Source organism: Oncorhynchus kisutch, linkage group LG4, assembly GCF_002021735.2.
Source record: "Oncorhynchus kisutch isolate 150728-3 linkage group LG4, Okis_V2, whole genome shotgun sequence".
Lineage (NCBI taxonomy): Eukaryota > Metazoa > Chordata > Actinopteri > Salmoniformes > Salmonidae > Oncorhynchus > Oncorhynchus kisutch.
Window position 1 is genome coordinate 47749338 of NC_034177.2, and position 17760 is coordinate 47767097.

At 43.0% G+C, this 17760-nt stretch overlaps 1 protein-coding gene across 8 annotated transcripts in view; it reads right to left on the reverse strand.

Annotated features, from left to right (window-relative positions):
- LOC109889622 (suppressor of tumorigenicity 7 protein homolog) overlaps nucleotides 1-17760 on the reverse strand; it is a 72167-nt gene that overhangs the window by 36692 nt on the left and 17715 nt on the right. For 4 of the 8 annotated variants that reach the window (XM_031823124.1, XM_020481190.2, XM_020481191.2 and 1 more), the window contains exon 2: nucleotides 7495-7530. The exons of the other annotated variants lie outside the window; for them this stretch is intronic. In XM_031823124.1, the coding sequence (XP_031678984.1) occupies nucleotides 7495-7516 (22 nt within the window). In that variant the 5' untranslated portion in view covers nucleotides 7517-7530. The remainder of the gene's footprint in view (nucleotides 1-7494; nucleotides 7531-17760) is intronic. 8 annotated transcript variants of the gene reach the window in all.

The window sequence follows — 17760 nt, forward strand, 5'->3', positions numbered from 1 at the left end:
GGAAGAAACCATGCTCGCCACCACAAAGCAATCGCCATAGGAACGTAAATAAGAGAACATGAACGAGTATACCAGCAACAGGTGGATAAATCTGAGCCCCGAAACAAATCAGCAGACAGTGGGCCTCTACTGGAATAATATCTTACCAGCAGTAACATAACATAACATCACCCATAACACACATTTAATCTGGACATAGTGCTGGCTATTTTAGAGTATGTTGGTTAGCTGACCAACTCACCGACTCTGCTTTGTATCACACCAGGTAGACAAAGCATTGTAGTAATTCATTAATGGAGGGCAGGTAATGACCCTCCACTGATGCACCTTTTGGCTACAGACTTACACTAAGTTCTTCAGAACAACAACAGGTCCGAATGACCTTTAGCGAGACTCCTGCGGAACAGGACTCAACTGTTTGATCAAATCAAATCTTCAGATAGATAACAGATCATCCTTATCCACTTAACCACCATACAATTTCTCAAATGAAAAGATTCAATTCAGATGATATGATAGGAGGAAGCAGCATTTTGATGCATGATAAGTCCACCCAACTCCGCTCTCTGTTTAGAAGCCAGGGAAACTGGTAACAGAAAGGGTTGCTTGCTGCTAGACTGTTGCACGCAATCTCTAATCGGACTTTCTGGAGAGAGAAAGAAGTAGTCTAACTTTGGTACTGTGTGTGACCACAACAGTTTATATTAGATCACAGCTGTGGATATGACTTGTGTCATTGTGCTGGTAGATTCAGGGGCATCATAGGACTGATCAAAGGGGGGGGGGGGGGGGGGGGGTCACAAATAGATTAGCTGGAATAGCAAACCACCTGCAGATCAGTGTGACAGCTCCTCAAAAGGACTGTGTGTGTGTGTGTGTGTGTGTGTGTGTGTGGGGGGGCTAGATTCAGGTGAGGGCTGATATTTGTACGAGTGGGTGGTCAGGGGGTCAGAACATAATTACAAGAATTTATACACTGAAAATTCACCACAACTATTCCCAGACAGAGCATATATTTGAAAATAAATAAATATATTTTATTCGTGGTAATACTTTAACGGATTTGCGAAATATTTGTTTTATTTTTTAAATCTATAAACACGCATCCAAACACTGGTGATATATCATACCTAAGACAGCATGTTTGCTAGCCAAGGCTCTAAATGCGTCCATATTGGTCGCATATACAGTGCATTCAGAAAGTATTTGCAAATTATGTTACCTTACTGCCTTATTCTAAAATTTATAAAATATTTCAATCAATCTACACACAATACCCTACAATGACAATGCAAAAACAGGTTTTTAGAATGTTTGCAAATATCTTTAAAAATTATTCCACCTCGCGCTGCAACTCTGCATGGCTGGGGGCTGTGCGCACATGAAGCGCTGAGTGAAAGGTTCATTTTTAGAAGTGCTGCGCAGAGGCAAAAAGTTGGTCTCGTTTACTTGAAAAGAAAGTTTACTGAAGTTAACCAAGAAACACAAGTTCAAAGTCTATTTACATTGTTTCGTTCACAAGCTAGGTCTTTTTTCTATGTTTGAGTTTCAACTGCTAGGGAAGAGAAGACAACACTTCTACTAGTCAGACTATATCTCACAGCCTCAAACAGGACTCGAGCCGCATTACCAAGGTAACCTCCGCCCTTAAAGAGGCAGTTGAACATTTTTGTCTCATCTGTGATATTTTGGTTAAAAGACTCAGGTCACAAAATGTTTAATTAAACAATATACCACATTACTTCTTACTAGAAATACATTTATTGTTTTAGAAACATTACAAAGCATGCTTATTGTCTGAGGCTACCCGGAACATGTCCCAGTCCACGTGATCGAAGCAATCTTGAAGCATGGAATCCGATTGGTCAGACCAGTGTTGGATAGACATGAGCACGGACGTTTCCTGTTTTACTTTTGGTCTATAGGCTGGACGCAACAAAATGGAGTCTTGGTCAGATTTGCCGAAGGGAGGGCATTGTAGGCATCGCAGAAGTTAGTAGCAATGGTCGAGTACGCTACCAGCCTGTGTTGCGCATTCGATATGCTGGTAGAATTTAGGAAGTCTTGTTCTCAGATTAGCTTTGTTAAAATCCTCAGCTACAATAAATGCAGTTTCAGGATGTATGGTTTCTAGTTTACATAGAGTCCAGTGAAGTTATTTCAGGGCCGTCGAGGTATCTGCTTGGCGGGGATATACACGGCTGTGACTATAATCGAAGAGAATTCTCTTGGTAGATAATGCGGTCAGCATTTGATGTCAGGTGAACAAATGGACTTAATTTCCTGTATGTTGTTAAGATCACACCATGAGTCGTTAATCATAAGGCATACACCCGCGCCCTCCTTCTTACCAGAGAGTTGTTTGTTACTGTCGGTGTGATGCGTGAAGAAACCGGGTGGCTGTACCGACTCCGACAACTTATCCCGAGTGAACCATGTTTCCGTGAAACAGAGAATGTTACAATCTCTAATGTCTCTCTGGAAGACCTTGTTGTCGAGACATAGGACATTGGCGAGTAATATGCTCAGAAGCGGTGCATGGTGTGCTCGCCTTCTCAGTCTGACCAGTAGGCCGCTCTGTCTGCCTCTCCTACGGCGACCACGTTATTTTGGATCGGCCTCTGGGATAAGATCCAACGTCCAGGGTGGAGGTCCGAACAAAGCATCTGCTTCGGGAAAGTCGTATTCTTGGTCGTGATGTTGGTAAGTTGACGTAGCTTTTATATCCAATTGTTCTTCCCGTCTGTATGTAATAACACTTGAGATTTTCTGGGCTAACAATGTAAGTGATAATACATAAAAAAAACGAAATTACTGCATAGTTTCCTAAGGACCCGAAGAGAGGCGACCATCTCTGTCGGGGCCATTATTGGGGACAACATTGATGTATGCGCTGACTCGGTGATCGAGTTCATTAGCAACTGCATCGGTGATGTTGTACCCACTGTGACTATTAAAACCTCCCTAACCAGAAACCGTAGATTGATGGCAGCATTCGAGCAAAACTGAAAGCGCGAACCACCGCTTTTAATCATGGCAAGGCAACTGGAAACATGACCGAATACAAACAGTGTAGCTATTCCCTCCGCATGGCAATCAAACAAGCAAAGTATCAGTAGAGAGACAAAGTAGAGTCGCAATTCAAAGGCTCAAACACGAGACGTATGTGGCAGGGTCTACAGTCAATCACGTATTACAAAAAGAAAACAAGCCTCGTTGCGGACATTGACATCTTGCTACCAGACAAATTATGCAACTTATTTGCTCGCTTTGAGGACAATACAGTGCCACAGCCCACTACCAAAGCATGTGGGCTCTCCTTCACCATGGCTAACGTGAGCAAAACATTTAAACGTGTTAACCCTTGCAGGGCTGCCGGCCCAGACGCCATCCCTAGCCGCGTCCTTAGAGCATGCGCAGACCAGCTGGCTGGTGTGTTAACTTCTTGGTGACAGGGGGCAGTATTTTCACATCCGGATTAAATGCATGCCCAAATTCAACTGCCTGCCACTCATCCCCAGAAGATAAGATATGCATATTATTAGTAGGTTTGGATAGAAAACACTGATGTTTCTAAAACTGTTTGAATCATGTCTGAGTATAACAGGACTTATTTAGCAAAACCCAGAGGACAAACCATTCAGATTTTTTTTTTTTGCGGTCACTCTCTTTTCATTGGGTTTTCATTGAGAATCCAGATTTCTAAGAGACCTGCAGTTCATCACTTCCACTGATGTCAACAGTCTTTAGAAATTGGTTGAGGTTATTCTTTTGTGTAATGAAGAAGTATGGCCATCTTGAACGAGGGTCACTTGAAGTGTACTGTTAGATAGAGGCGCGTGACCAGAAAGCATGCTACAGTTTGTTTTCTTACTGTATTGAACACAGATCATCCCGTCTTCAATTTGATCAATTATTTACGTAAAAAAATACCTAAAGTTGTATTACAAAAGTAGTTTGAAATGTTTTGGCAAAGTTTACAGGTACTGATATTTTGTAGTCACGTTGCGCAAGTTGGAACCGGTTTTGCCGAAAAGCCTTTCTGAAATCTGACATGTTGGCTGGATTCACAACAAGTGTAGCTTTAATTTGCTATCTTGCATGTGTGATTTCATGAACGTCTGATTTTTATAGCTCTGCATTTTCCCTGGCTTTTGGCCAGGTCCCACATATCCCAGAGAGGTTAACGGACATATTTTAATCAATCCCTATCCCAGTCTGCTGTGCCCACATGCTTCAAGATGGCTACAATTGTTCCAATTCCCAAGAAAGCGAAGGTAACGACTAAATGACTATCCCCGTAGCACTTACTTCTGTCATGAAGTGCTTTGAGAGACTAGTTAGGGATCATATCACCTCCACCCTACCGGGTACCCTAGACCGACTTCAATTTGCTTACCGCCCCAATAAGTCCACAGATGACGCAATCGCCATTGCACTGCACACTGCCCTATCCCACCTGGACAAGAGGAATACCTATGTAAGAATGCTGTTCATTGACTACAGCTCAGCATTTAACACCATAGTACTCTCCAAACTCGTCATTAAGCTTGAGACCCTGGGTCTCGACCTCGCCCTGTGCAACTGGGTCCTGGATTTTCTGACGGGCCACCCCGCTGATCTTCAACACCGGGGCCCCACAAAGGTGCGTTCTCAGCCCTCTCCTGTACTCCCTGTTCACCCATATGACATGCACATCTCCAACTCAAATCATCAAGTTTGCAGACGACACTACAGTGGTAGGCTTGATTACCAATAACGACGAGATGGCCTACAGGGAGGAGGTGAGGGCCCTTGGAGTGTGGTGTCAGGAAAATAACCTCTCACTCAACGTCAACAAAACAAAGGAGATGATCGTGGACTTCAGGAAACAGCAGAGGGAGCATCCCCCCATCAACGGGACAGTAGTGGAGAAGGTGGAAAGTTAAGTTCCTTGGCGTACACATTACAGACAAATTGAAAATGATCCACCCACACAGATAGTGTGATGAAGAAGGCGCAACAGCACCTCTTCAACCTCAGGAGGCTGAAGAAATTTGGCTTGACACCCAAAACTCTGAAACTTTTACAGATGCACAATCGAGAGCATCTTGTCGGGCTGTATCACTGCCTGGTACAGCAACTGCTCCGCCCATAACCGCAAGGCTCTCCAGAGGATAGTGCGGTCTGCACAATGCATCACCAGGGGCAAACTACCTGCCCTCCAGGACACCTACAGCACCCAATGTCACAGAAAGGATAAAAAGATAATCAAAGACAACAACCACCCGAGCCACTGCCTATTCACCCCACTATCATCCAGAAGGCGAGGTCAGTACAGGTGCATCAAAACTGGGACCGAGAGACTGAAAAACAGCTTCTATCTCAAGGCCATCAAACAGCCATCACTAACAGAGTGGCTGCTGCCAACACACAGACTCATCTCAAATGGATATACTGGATTCTATACCATCTACTGCATCTTGCCTATGCCGCACGGCCATCGCTCATCCCTATATTTACATGTACATATTCATCCCTTCACATTTGTGTGTACAAGGTAGTCTTTGTGAATCTGTTAGATTACTTGTTAGATATTACTCGGAACTAGAAGCACAAGCATTTCGCTACACTCGCATTAACATTTGCTAACCATGTGTATATGAAAAATACAATTTGATTTGTCCGTTTGTGTTTTGTTGGTGTCATTTTTGCAGAAAAAAATCTGGGTGGCTGGTAGATTTTTAAATCTACCTCCCACAGTAGCTGATGGACCAAAAAGTAAATTTTAGGCCCTGTGACTATCACTCTGATATTAGCTACTAGGTAGCTACTTTCCACGCCGTTGCGGGAAGCGGGAACTAAGGACACCATGTCCCTGTGTTGACGCCGTTCAGCCCCTTGATACATACTTAAACTGTATGTATGTATCAAGGTGACATCTAGATGGTTATTAATATGAGTTATTTGTTGTGTGGCTATCCTACTTTAATTAAAATCATGGGAAGGAAAAAAAATTGCTACGTTAGCTACCGCCGGCGACACCCTGATACAGCTGCCCCGACCTCAGGTCGGCAGGCACCTTGATACTGGTGCACTGGTCATCCGCCACGCAAAACATGCACCCCAAATCAGCCACGCAAAATGGTCTTGAGTGACAACAAATCTTCCCAAATTAGCCGATTTGCTTTCCACACACCCACTCCTTTTGACATACCTACTCGCCCATACTCAGTCGCCATATTGGGCTGCAGTTACCCCATACTTACTGTGACCTGGATTTTTTAAATTTGGGAGCATCTTGTAATTATTGAATAATAAAGTGAACACATGTTCATTGGCATCATGGCTGTACCATTACTACAGGGAAAATGGCTTGTTTTTAGCCCTAACAGATAAAAAGATATTACCAGCCCAATGTTTATTTCTTCTTATTGCAGGGGGATTGGTGAGCTGCATTGTACATACATAAACCATGTTGCAGGCCGTTCTAAAACTGCTTCGGGGACATTTGTTTACACCTTGTGCTGTCATGTTACCTCCTTAGCTAGCCACCTGGTAACTTTACTAGTAAGCTATATCCGAACATTTGAGGCCACAGAAAGACGGATAATATTCCACAAATGACTTGGTATTTGTGTCAACATTTTGGCTTTTTATAATAAACAAATGTATTTCCATTGTTACATAGTCTCTAGGGCACAACATGTGCTTCAGAAGTAGCTCGAATACATAAAAGGCCCAATACAGGGTATATCTCAAAATATTTTCTGGTGCTCCTAACTTTTAAAAGTTGGGAGCACCAGAGCTACAAATGAAAGATGTTAAATTAGAGCCCCCGATGCTAGCATCTCCGTTCCTTAGCGTGTGGAAATGCTACATTCACCCCGCTCAATGTCACCTGACCGAGCAGGAGAGAGATGGAGACGGAGACTGAGAGAACTACCTGCAATGGCAGGAGGGTTCTTAATGCTCACTGTAGAAAAACATGATCTATCAATCTATAAAACATGTCACGTGGAATGCACGCACACATAACATGCACACAGAGAGTCAGTAATTGTGTCTATTTCAGGATAGCTAGCCAAGCCATTACATTTAGAGAGGTGAGAAGAGAATAAAATGCATAACAGAATAAATCCGATAAATCTGGGATAAATATGGAGGCGTGCAGGAAGACTATTGTGGATTAAAAAAACTGGAAAAAAGGAGGGGAGGGAAGGAAGGTGTTGGAAGGGATTAAGAGGGAGAAAGATGGATTTTTTTTTCTCATCACAACCAGCTATCATAGACCCTTTATGCAAAATGGTAGATCCCAGCTTTCTTGCCGAGCAATCTGTCAACAGGAAACAAGGAAAACAACACGAACGACAGAGAAAGGGGAAAAAGAGAGGGATGGAAAGAGAATGAAGCGAGCAGCCCAGAATGAAGCGAGCAGACACCGTAACACCAGACAACACACAACACACAGAGAGAAAGACAGATGAGGCTGGAGGATGGCGATACGGTACTTACATGAGGACTCTGTGCCAAACATGGCTGGGCCGGGCGCTGCGATGGAGATAGAGGGAGAGAGGGAAGAGGGAGGGAGAGAGAGAGAGAGAGAGGGAGGGGGGGTTGATGAGCAGGCAGCTACACAGCGGGGGTCATCAAAGCACACAATGCAGCCAGCCGGCCTGCCCTGGCTTTCAGATGCTCGGCTCGCTCACAAGCTTCGCACTCCGCTCCTGTAGCCGTTAAACGGCCTTCCTCCACACACACAGCTCCCAAAACACACACGGTCCAGCCGCTGAACAGGGGCCTCAAGAGAGGAAAAAAACCATCCAACAATAGATTTCCTTCTCCACAGAAAACATGCGTGTTTAAATCCAGACAGAGAAGGAGCTGCCTGCCTGCTGCAGCTAGCTCTCCTCTCCTCCTCTTGCCGTCTCCTACTATCCTCCGTTTCTCTATCTCTCGTTGTATATGTCCATGCAGCCGAGAACGAGAGGCGGGCCGTCCCGGGTAAAAAAGCTGAAAGCAAATACTGCAATCCTGTAGGCAGCCTGGTGGTTAATTCTATATCGATGCAAACAGTGAGTGATGTCAGGAACCCTGACCGACACTGGTCGCGTTCCCCTGCTCAGACGTTGCATGCATCAACCAATAGTGGCGTGCCACGTCATCAACTGCGTTGTCAGGTACCAGATTGCTATAACCTAACGTAGAAGGCGAAAAAAGACGCCTGAGCAGAGGAATCGGAAGTTAAAAATACGGTATTCCTGAAAACCGGCAACATCTGCTTTCTTCCAACGCTGCCAAGGGTGAGATTGTTATGACATATGTTGTTAGATGACACTTAAAAATACCTATCCAGGCATTATAAGACCTGGCATGGGTAAGCAATGCCTGGGCAGAGAAATGCGCCCACTGACTGACTGCTGCTGGAGAGAGGGCAAAGGGGGGAGGGAGGGGGGCACGCAAGTGGTACTGGGAAAAGACCAATCATATGGGGTTGTCTAGTATGGTCCCCCCCCCCAGAAAAAACTGCTGTCAAACACACACACATCCCCCACCGGAGGAGAGGTAGGCAAAGGGTAATAGAGGAAGGTCCATTGTGGCAGCTGAATGAATAAAAACCACTACTCTGGAGACAGCTGTGTGTATACCTGCCTGTGCAGCGGCTACACTAATGAACACGTACACCAGGTGAATTCACCTACCTACAGTACAGGGAATTATCTAACCACATTCAACCATATAAGCTACCAAAAATATTAGGTCTATATATGCGTGGGTGGGTTGTAATTATATTAACATTCAGCAAAATGCAACGGTCAGCAAACAAAATCAGTCACGCGCCGAACTGCAACATTTTTTAAAATTTGAATGATGACACTGATTGAGCATGATACCCACAGTCTGGTAAGAGCACGTGATTATTCACTCAGTATTATCTCTAACCTATTGCATGAATCTGCATGTTGTACACATGAATGCATAGTAGTAGATTAGAAGCTAGGAATATCATTATCAGAGTGCATACGTAGGTGATTATGTGAATAGGAGACTACGAGTATGTGTGTATTCTGGGCGATTATGCTGAGTGTTTATGTAATAACCAAGGGTGTTCATGATGAGTGCGTGTGTCAGGGTTTCCGTTAGCCATCAATTGCCGGCTTTGGGCGATTAAAAAAAACAACCTAAAAGCCGATAAATAAAACAGTTGCCAAAATGACCTGGAAAAAAAAAATCCCATTGCAAAATAATGCTTTTTGTTCATTGATTGAAATACCAGTGGATGTAAATTCATTTGACCATCATGGTTATCGGTCTATAGGTTAATGTGCATAATTTAATGGAATTAAATTGGCCTGTGTGTATTTTCGTTAGTCATCATGCATTTTCATTGCGCAACAATTCTAAATGCCATTGCATGTTAAAAACTGTACACTATTAAAAAGAGCTAATATTTTGTGTGTGTGTGTGTGTGTTAGCACTGGGCCTATATGTAAGACTTAAAGGACTGGAGTGTGATAGCAGCATTAGGATTAAGCCTAGTTCTGTGACTAAGAAAGAAAGGGAGAAGGAGAGAGAGAGAGAGAGAGAGAGAGAGGGAGTCTTGACTAAGGCCTCTTCTCCTTTGTCCCTCACACATAGTGGCTCCCTCTCTTCCTTCGCCAAAACCCAACGTCTTTGTCCTTCAAGCGGAGACAGGACCGGCCCACCTTCACCCATCCCTCCCTCATCCTTCTTCCTCTTCTATCCCGCCATCCCTCATCCTCTACTAAAGACATCTCCATGTTAATTACACAAGGGTCTCTGAAACACCGCGCCGGAGGAGAGGAGGAGGGGAAGATAAGAGGGGGAATACAGGAGGAGGGATGTTCTGTACAAGGATTAGCTTTAATAAAAACAATCCCCATCTGTAATCATGGACATCCTAATCTGCTCAAATGTCAGCTTTCCCTAATATTTCATCTGACTGGAGCTCCCATAATCTGATCTAGAATCAGTATTTATGAGTGTGTTCATAATTAGGGCTAGGGTAAGCAAGGCATGAACACCACATTACTATCTATAACGTCAGATGTAAAATCATCCTCTAAAACACTCAACTGATGTAAGACTACGGCTGTGACGATACTATAGCAATATTTGTTCCATGCCAAAAATGAAAACACGAAGCAGATTAAACTCTTTGGTCTTTTAAAAAACCCGCTGTATGTCAACTATTGCGCTATAACTTGTCAAATAAATATATGTGACTATGATGACAACACTATGATGTTTGTTTCTAACAATAGGACTGTTTAAAAAAAATGTAAAAAAATTTTTTCGCTTTGTTTCCTTGCCACGATACTAAGGGGTATCGGGATACTGGTATCGTCCCAGCCCTATTTAGGACATGTGCTTAGAGACAACGCTGTCAATTTTCAACAAGGTGAACCAAGAGGAAGAAAAAAAAAGGCCTTGGGCACTGCTGGCCTAGAACGAGTCCAGGACCTGATTCAATATGAAATCATTAGTTTATACACAAAAGCATTCAACAGAATGGAAACAAGTGCTAAGGGGCATTGTCCTTTTCTATGGCGAGCGTAAGAGCTGTGAGAGAATAATTGCCGCCTTCAGTAAAGCAGAGAGCCCATAAAGTCCTCAATCATCATCGGTTCAGATTCCGAACAGGATAGTTATTTGAGTTGAGCATTGCCAATTGGCACACTCTCTGGCCTCTCGTTGCCTTGACGACCTTCAGGACACAGGGCCATTGTCATGGCGACCACAAGGGCCAGGTGAGGTGGATGGGGGATGAGGGACTAGTTATAATCGCAGCAAGACAGCCATCAATAAGTGGCCAATAAGTCTGGCTGCACATCTGACTGGCTGACTTACTGTTATTGATGGCTGGCTTACTTACCAAATACTTACTTACTAAATTGAGAAGTGATGTGACTAAACTGAACAAAAATAAAAACTATATTATGAAGATCAATGATATAAAAAAACCTTGAGTACTTTAAATGAAATGGGCAGAAAGACAAATTCAACTCCATCATTCATTGAATCAGATGGTTTATTTATCACAAAACAATTTGATGTTCATTATTTTAATGATTACTTCATTGGCAAAGTGGGCAAACAGACAGGAAATGCCAACAATGAACAGTGAGCCATCGTATTCATGCATTAAAAAACAAAATGAAAGAAAAGCAAGTTTGAATTTTGTAAAGTTAGTGTGGGAGAGGTGGGAAAACTAGTGTTATCGATCAATAAATTACAAAACTCCTGGCATGGACAACAGACGGAAAGTTACTGAGGATGGTAGCACACTCCTATCTGTCATATCTTTAATATGAGCCTAGAGGAAAGGCTTTGTCCTCAGGCCTGGAGGGAAGCCAAAGTCATTCCGCTACCCAAGAGTGGCAAAGCGACCTTTACTGGTTCTAACAGCAGACCTATCAGCTTGTTGCCAGCTCTGAGCAAACTATTCTGTTTGCCCAAATACAACACTATTTCTCTTTAAACAAATTCACAGACTTTCAGCATGCTTATAGTGAAGGGCACTCAACATGTACTGCACTGACACAAATGACTGATGATTGGTTGAAATAAATTGATAATAAGGTGATTGTGGGAGCTGTAGTGTTAGATTTCAGTGCAGGCTTTGATATTGACCATAACCTGTTTTTGAGAAAACCTGTTTTGTGGATTTTCAACCTCTGCTCTGAATCCAAGATATGGCAATCTTATTGAACTCCAAATTTCCTTTAATGGAAGCCTCTAATGTTAAACATCTAGGGTGTGCTGTACCGCATGGCAACTCTCTCGGCCCTCTACTCTTTCCTATTTTTACCAATGACCTGCCACTGGCATGAAACAAAGCCTGTGTGTCCATGTATGCTGATGATTCAACCATATATATGTGTCAGCAACCACAGCTAATGAAGTCACTGAAACCCTTAACAAAGAGTTGCAGTCAGTTTTGGAATGGGTGGCCAGTAATAAACTGGTTCTGAACATCTCTAAAACTAAGAACATTGTATTTGGTACAAATCATTCCCTAAGCTCTAGCCCTCAGCTGAATCTGGTAATGAATGGTGTGGCTGTTGAACAAGTTGAGGAAACTCAATTACTTGGCGTTACCTTAGATTGTAAACTGTCATGGTCAAAACATCTAGATTCAATGGTTGTCAAGATGGGTAGAAGTCTGTCCATAATAAAGAAAAGCTCAGCTTTTTTGACACCACACTCCAAAAAGCAAGTCCCGAAGGCTCTAGTTTTGTCTTATCTTGATTATTGTAGTCATGTGGTCAAGTGCTGCAAAGAAATACCTAGTTAACCCATAACAATCTAAGCCGGGATATAGGAAACATCAGGAAATATATATTTTGACATGTATTTAACCTTTATTTTTGTTACTAAACAGTCTAAGCCGGGGAAGGGGTTTCTACCTAGCTGTATGGAATTGTTTTAAGAAGGTCAAACCAACGACCACTTTGCTATTTGAAGTATATCTTTTGTTGTTGATGAAAATATTTATTTGGCCTTACTCCTATTAGCCCATACAAACGCATAGAATAACAGATTCTCTACATGGAACAACAGTTAGTGTGTGTGTGTGTGTCCCCCCCCCCAAAATTTTTTTGCACGAAATTTAGTTTGGAAGTATACAACGGGTGGTTCTAATCCTGAATGCTGATTGGTTAAAACCGCATTTCAGCCAGTGTCTATTCCACATGTTACCACTGGCTAAATCTGACGTTAAAATGCCTGTTTAACTCTGTACCATCTGACTGCGCAATCCACTGTCTCATCTGCCCAGCCTGGCACTCTATAAACTTGATCTCCACTATAAAAAGCATCTAGATTCTAGACATTATCTCACATTTCTTTTAGACTAACATTTCAATTTCAACAACTGAGATTTGTATCAACCTTGCGGTCTCTGCAACATTGTTTCAATATTCAATTCGATCTCCAGCTGTCCCATAGTAATGAACGTGTCATGATTCGGGATGAGACAGGCAGGTTGCGTTTCTCAGCCAATCGAAATCTTAAATCAGCTGGCATCGTTTTTCTGGACAAAGAAATTGAAAGTGCAGCTAGTTTGCAGTCTTTCCATCTTCAGTGAACAACAGTGTCCTGACGAGTGAGCACATTTTCTATGCCAGGCGAAATTGCACCTCATTAGCTCATTGTTATGGATGTATCCAAATAAATGTCACTAGAAAACAGCTTAAACAAATGCAAATATGGCTACTTTTTTTCTGTTATTCTGGCTGCACTTTTTGACATGACTAAGTTAGCCGTAGTTGGCTAGCAAGCAAGTTGCCAGCCAGTATGGCCATGGAACATTTAGGACGAAAGACTGGGTCGCTTCTCTAGCAACCGAACCGATAGAACGGACCAGCCGGCTTGAGTAGCAACCCTAGATTTGTATTGGGACTATATCTTATGAAAGGATGAAATAGTATGAACAAATTCATCACAATGTTTTTAATGAAAATATGTCAAATCATTATTTGAATATATTTGTAAACCGTTGTATATAAGTGATAATGCCTTCAAAGCCAGTGTTTGGAGGAAATATTGAAACGGGTATATTAACAACACCTGCGCCAATATATCCTCCAAACACCGGCTTCGAGGGCATTCTCACTTAAGTGTCTGCCCTATATCTGACAGATAAGAAATATCTGGAAATATTAGTTATTTATTTTGACATGTATTTAACCCCTTTGTTTAGTGACAAAAATGTCTCCATATATACTTCCATAAATGTTTTCAACAGGTACTGGGGGACTTCAGACATGTCTTGTGAGGCCTGTGGGCATCCTAGAGCAAAACAAATGACAAAACAACCAACATTTACACAGAGGGGTCATATTAGCGTGTAGCCCAAACTGTTCGGACGCGATAGACAAACGTTGGCAGATCGGCTGTCCCGACTTCAGACGAGTCGCAAGACGCTTGTGTTGGTCGTAGTGCAAAACATGAACACCATCGTGTTAGTGAGAGTCTTATCTTTCTATAATAGTTTGTAGGCAAAACCATTTGGACGCTAGATATGATTTTGTGAGAAAACTGTTTGTCTCATGGTCTGACAATTACCGCTCTAGCTCGGTCATCTTTCTGCGCAGATGCAGAAGTGTTACATATGCGGATGTGGTGGATTGAGAAGCATCCAAAACAACATATCTCTAGTTTAAAATGATGGATTTTGATGGGGATTTGTGTATTATGCTAATTGGATTTGTGGGGGCGCAGACATCGACCTTAGAGGATTAAGCTGCGGCTGGCCCAGAACAGAGTAGCACATCTTGCTCTTCATTGTAATCAGAGGGCTAATATAAATACTATGCATGCCAGTCTCTCTTGGCTAAGAGTTAAGGAGAGTGTGACTGCATCACGTATTTTTATAAGAAACATAATTTTTTATAAGAAACAAAATTCTAAATGATTTGCATAGTCATCTCACACACAGCTTTGACAGACACACTAAACCCAACCAGACATGCCACCAGGGATCTTTTCACAGTCCCCCGGTCCAGAACAAATTCAAGAAAGAGTACAGCATTATTTAGATCCATTATTGCATGGAACTCCCTTCGGTTTATTTGAGCAATATGAGATTGAAAACCTGGTTTCAGGAAACAGACAAAGCAAATCCTCACGGCACAATGCCTCTCCCCTATTTTACTTAGATATTTTGTGTAAGTATTGATATATAGGCTGTGTGTGCAGTTTTTTTTATGTATGTTGTTCTGTCCTTGAGCTGTTCTTCTCTATTAAAGTTCTGTATTATGTCATGTTTTATGTGGAACCCAGGAAAAGTAGCTGCTGCTTTCGCAACACCTAAAATGGGGATCCTAATAAAAACAATTTTTTTTTTAATTTTACCTTTATTTAACCAGGCAAGTCAGTTAAGAACACATTCTTATTTTCAATGACGGCCTGGGAACAGTGGGTTAACTGCCTGTTCAGGGGCAGAACGACAGATTTGTACCTTGTCAGCTCGGGGGTTTGAACTCACAACCTTCCGGTTACTAGTCCAACGCTCTAACCACTAGGCTACGCTATGGTATTTGTAATACCATATACCAACTTCGGAAATAGCCACCCCTCTCCGTCTGAATCTCTCTACCGACCAATCATATTCATGATCAGAACAATGCTGCTATTTTCAGGTCTCTCCAGAGCTGTTCATTCAGGTTCAAGTCCGGGCTTTGGCTGGTCCACGGAAGTTGAACCTTCGCCCCAGTCTGAGGTCCTGAGCAGGTTTTCATCAAGGATCTTTGGCCACAGTTTTAGTTGTGTAGGCTTGTAATTGTTTGTCCAAACAGCGGTTGGGAATGGGAGCCATCTTGTTGCCCTCCGGTCCTGGGTAAGACCAACACTGACTCTTGACAATTGTAACTTAGCGTCCTTGTTTGGCAGCTTGCGTTTCAACAGTTTGAGTCTGAGGCCACTCTTGCACTACCAGTTGTATAATAGTTCTTAATTCTGTGAATACTTGCATAAAAAGGTTATTTTGAAGTTTGAGCAATGCAAAAACTGACAGCAGCTCCTTTCGGAATCTTAAATGGACTCTAGCACAGTATGACTTTTTGGGATAACCAAGGGGTTGTAGACGGGAAGAAAACAGTGCTTTTAATACCTGTACCGACTCGTGAGCGTGTAAAGCAGCACAAGCCTCATTGCCCTGTTGACTGAATCTAGTCTACCCTGCACTGTCTGGTGTCGAGCACACAATGCCCCATCAAAAGATGCAAAGACTGTGTCCCAACTTTCTCTTGTGTAACACGAAATCCCTAACAGACAAGGTAGATGAGCTTTACCCTGACTCAGGCTAACGAGACTGAATTTGTAGCTGTGACCGAGTCCTGGTTAAAGGCAGATGTTCCAGACTCGATAGTCAGGCTTCAAGGCTATAGTTTGCATAGAAAGGACAGAGTAACCACATGTGGTGGGGGTGTAGCCATGTACATAATGCACAGCATCCATCACAAGCGTTTACTGGACCTTGAGGATGACAGCTTTGCGTGTTTGTGGACTTGTCTAAGACCATCGCTCCTACCACACGGCTTTAACGGCATTGTGTCTGCTGTCCTCTATTACGTCCTCAAATCTTCTAAAAAAGACCCCATCTGACTCTCAGGCCTTGGAATATCACAGTCCTATTCAAAACAGATATTGTCTTCCAGGTATTGTGATGCCAGCACACTGAAACATGGTCCATTGATTTGATTGGAGAACGGCGCCAGAGGGGATGGCCGACGTTTTACGGGCTCCTAACCAATTGTGCTATTTTGGGTGTTTTTCAAATTGTTTAACAAATTTTGTACATAATGTTGATGCTACCGTCTCTTATGACAGAAAAGAGCTTCCGGATATTAGAAGAGCGATTACTCACCTCGAACTGGGTGAAGAATTTTTCTTTAAATGAGTCTGACACGAAGGATATAATGTTGCTCACAGACAAGGCCCAAATCTCCGTCATTCACATGAAGAAAATCAGAAAATACAGGGGGCGGAGATCAGGGTGCTTTGTGAGAATTCGTCAGCAAACCTGCCTCTGCCATCTGTTCTATTAGCCAACGTGTAATCACTAGAGAATAAACTGGATGAGGTCCGTTCGAGACCATCCTACCAAAGGGACATTAAAAACGGTAATATCTTATGTTTCACCGAGTCGTGGCTGAATAACGACATGTATAATATACAGCTGTCTGGGTTCTCTGTGCATCGGCAGGGCAGAACAGCTACATCCGGTAAGATGAGGGGTGTGTGTCTATTTGTCAATAAGAGCTGGTGCGCAATGTCTAATATTAGTCACGAGGTATTGCTCACCTGAGGTAGAGTAACTCATAATAAGCTGTAGACCACACAATCTATATTTTTCGTAGCCATCTATTTACCACCACAAACTGATGCTGGCACTAAGACCACACTCAACGAGCTGTATAAGGCCAAGAAAGACAAACAAGAAAATACTCATCCAGAAGTGGCGCTCCTAGTGGCCGAGGTCTTTAATGCAGGCAAACTTAAATCCATTTGACCTAATTCTACCAGCATGTCACATGTGCAACCAGAGAGGAAACTCCACCCCCCCCCCCCAAAGAAATAAACCTAGACTACTTTACTCCACACACAGAGAAGCGTACAAAGCTCTCCCTCTCCCCCCATTTGGCAAATCAGACCATAATTATATGCTCCTGATTCCTGCTTACAAGCTTACAAAAACTAAAGCAGGAAGTATCAGTGTCTCGCTCAAAACGGAAGTGGTCAGATGATGTGGGTGCTACACTAGAGGAGGGTTTTGCTAGAACAGACTGGAACATGTTCTGGGATTGATCCAGTGGCATTGAGGAGCATACCACTTCAGTCACCGGCCACATCAATAAGTGCTTCGACAACGTCGTTGCCACAGTGACATTACGTACATATCCTAACCCGAAGCCATGGATTACAGGCAACATCCGCACCGAGCTGAAGGCTAGAGCTGCCGCTTTCAAGGAGCGGGACACTAATCTGGACACTTGCACGAAATCCCGCTATGCCCTCAGACGAACCATCAAACATACAAAACATAAATACGGGACTAAGATTGAATCCTACTACACTAGCTCTGACACTCGTCAGATGTGGCAGGGCTTGCAAACTATTACGGACTACAAAGGGAAACTCAGCCGTGAGCTACCTAGTGACGCGAGCCTACCAGAAAGGCTTTTAAGACTTTTATGCTCGCTTCGAGGCAAGCAACACTGAAGCATGCATGAGAGCACCAGCAACTCCAGATGA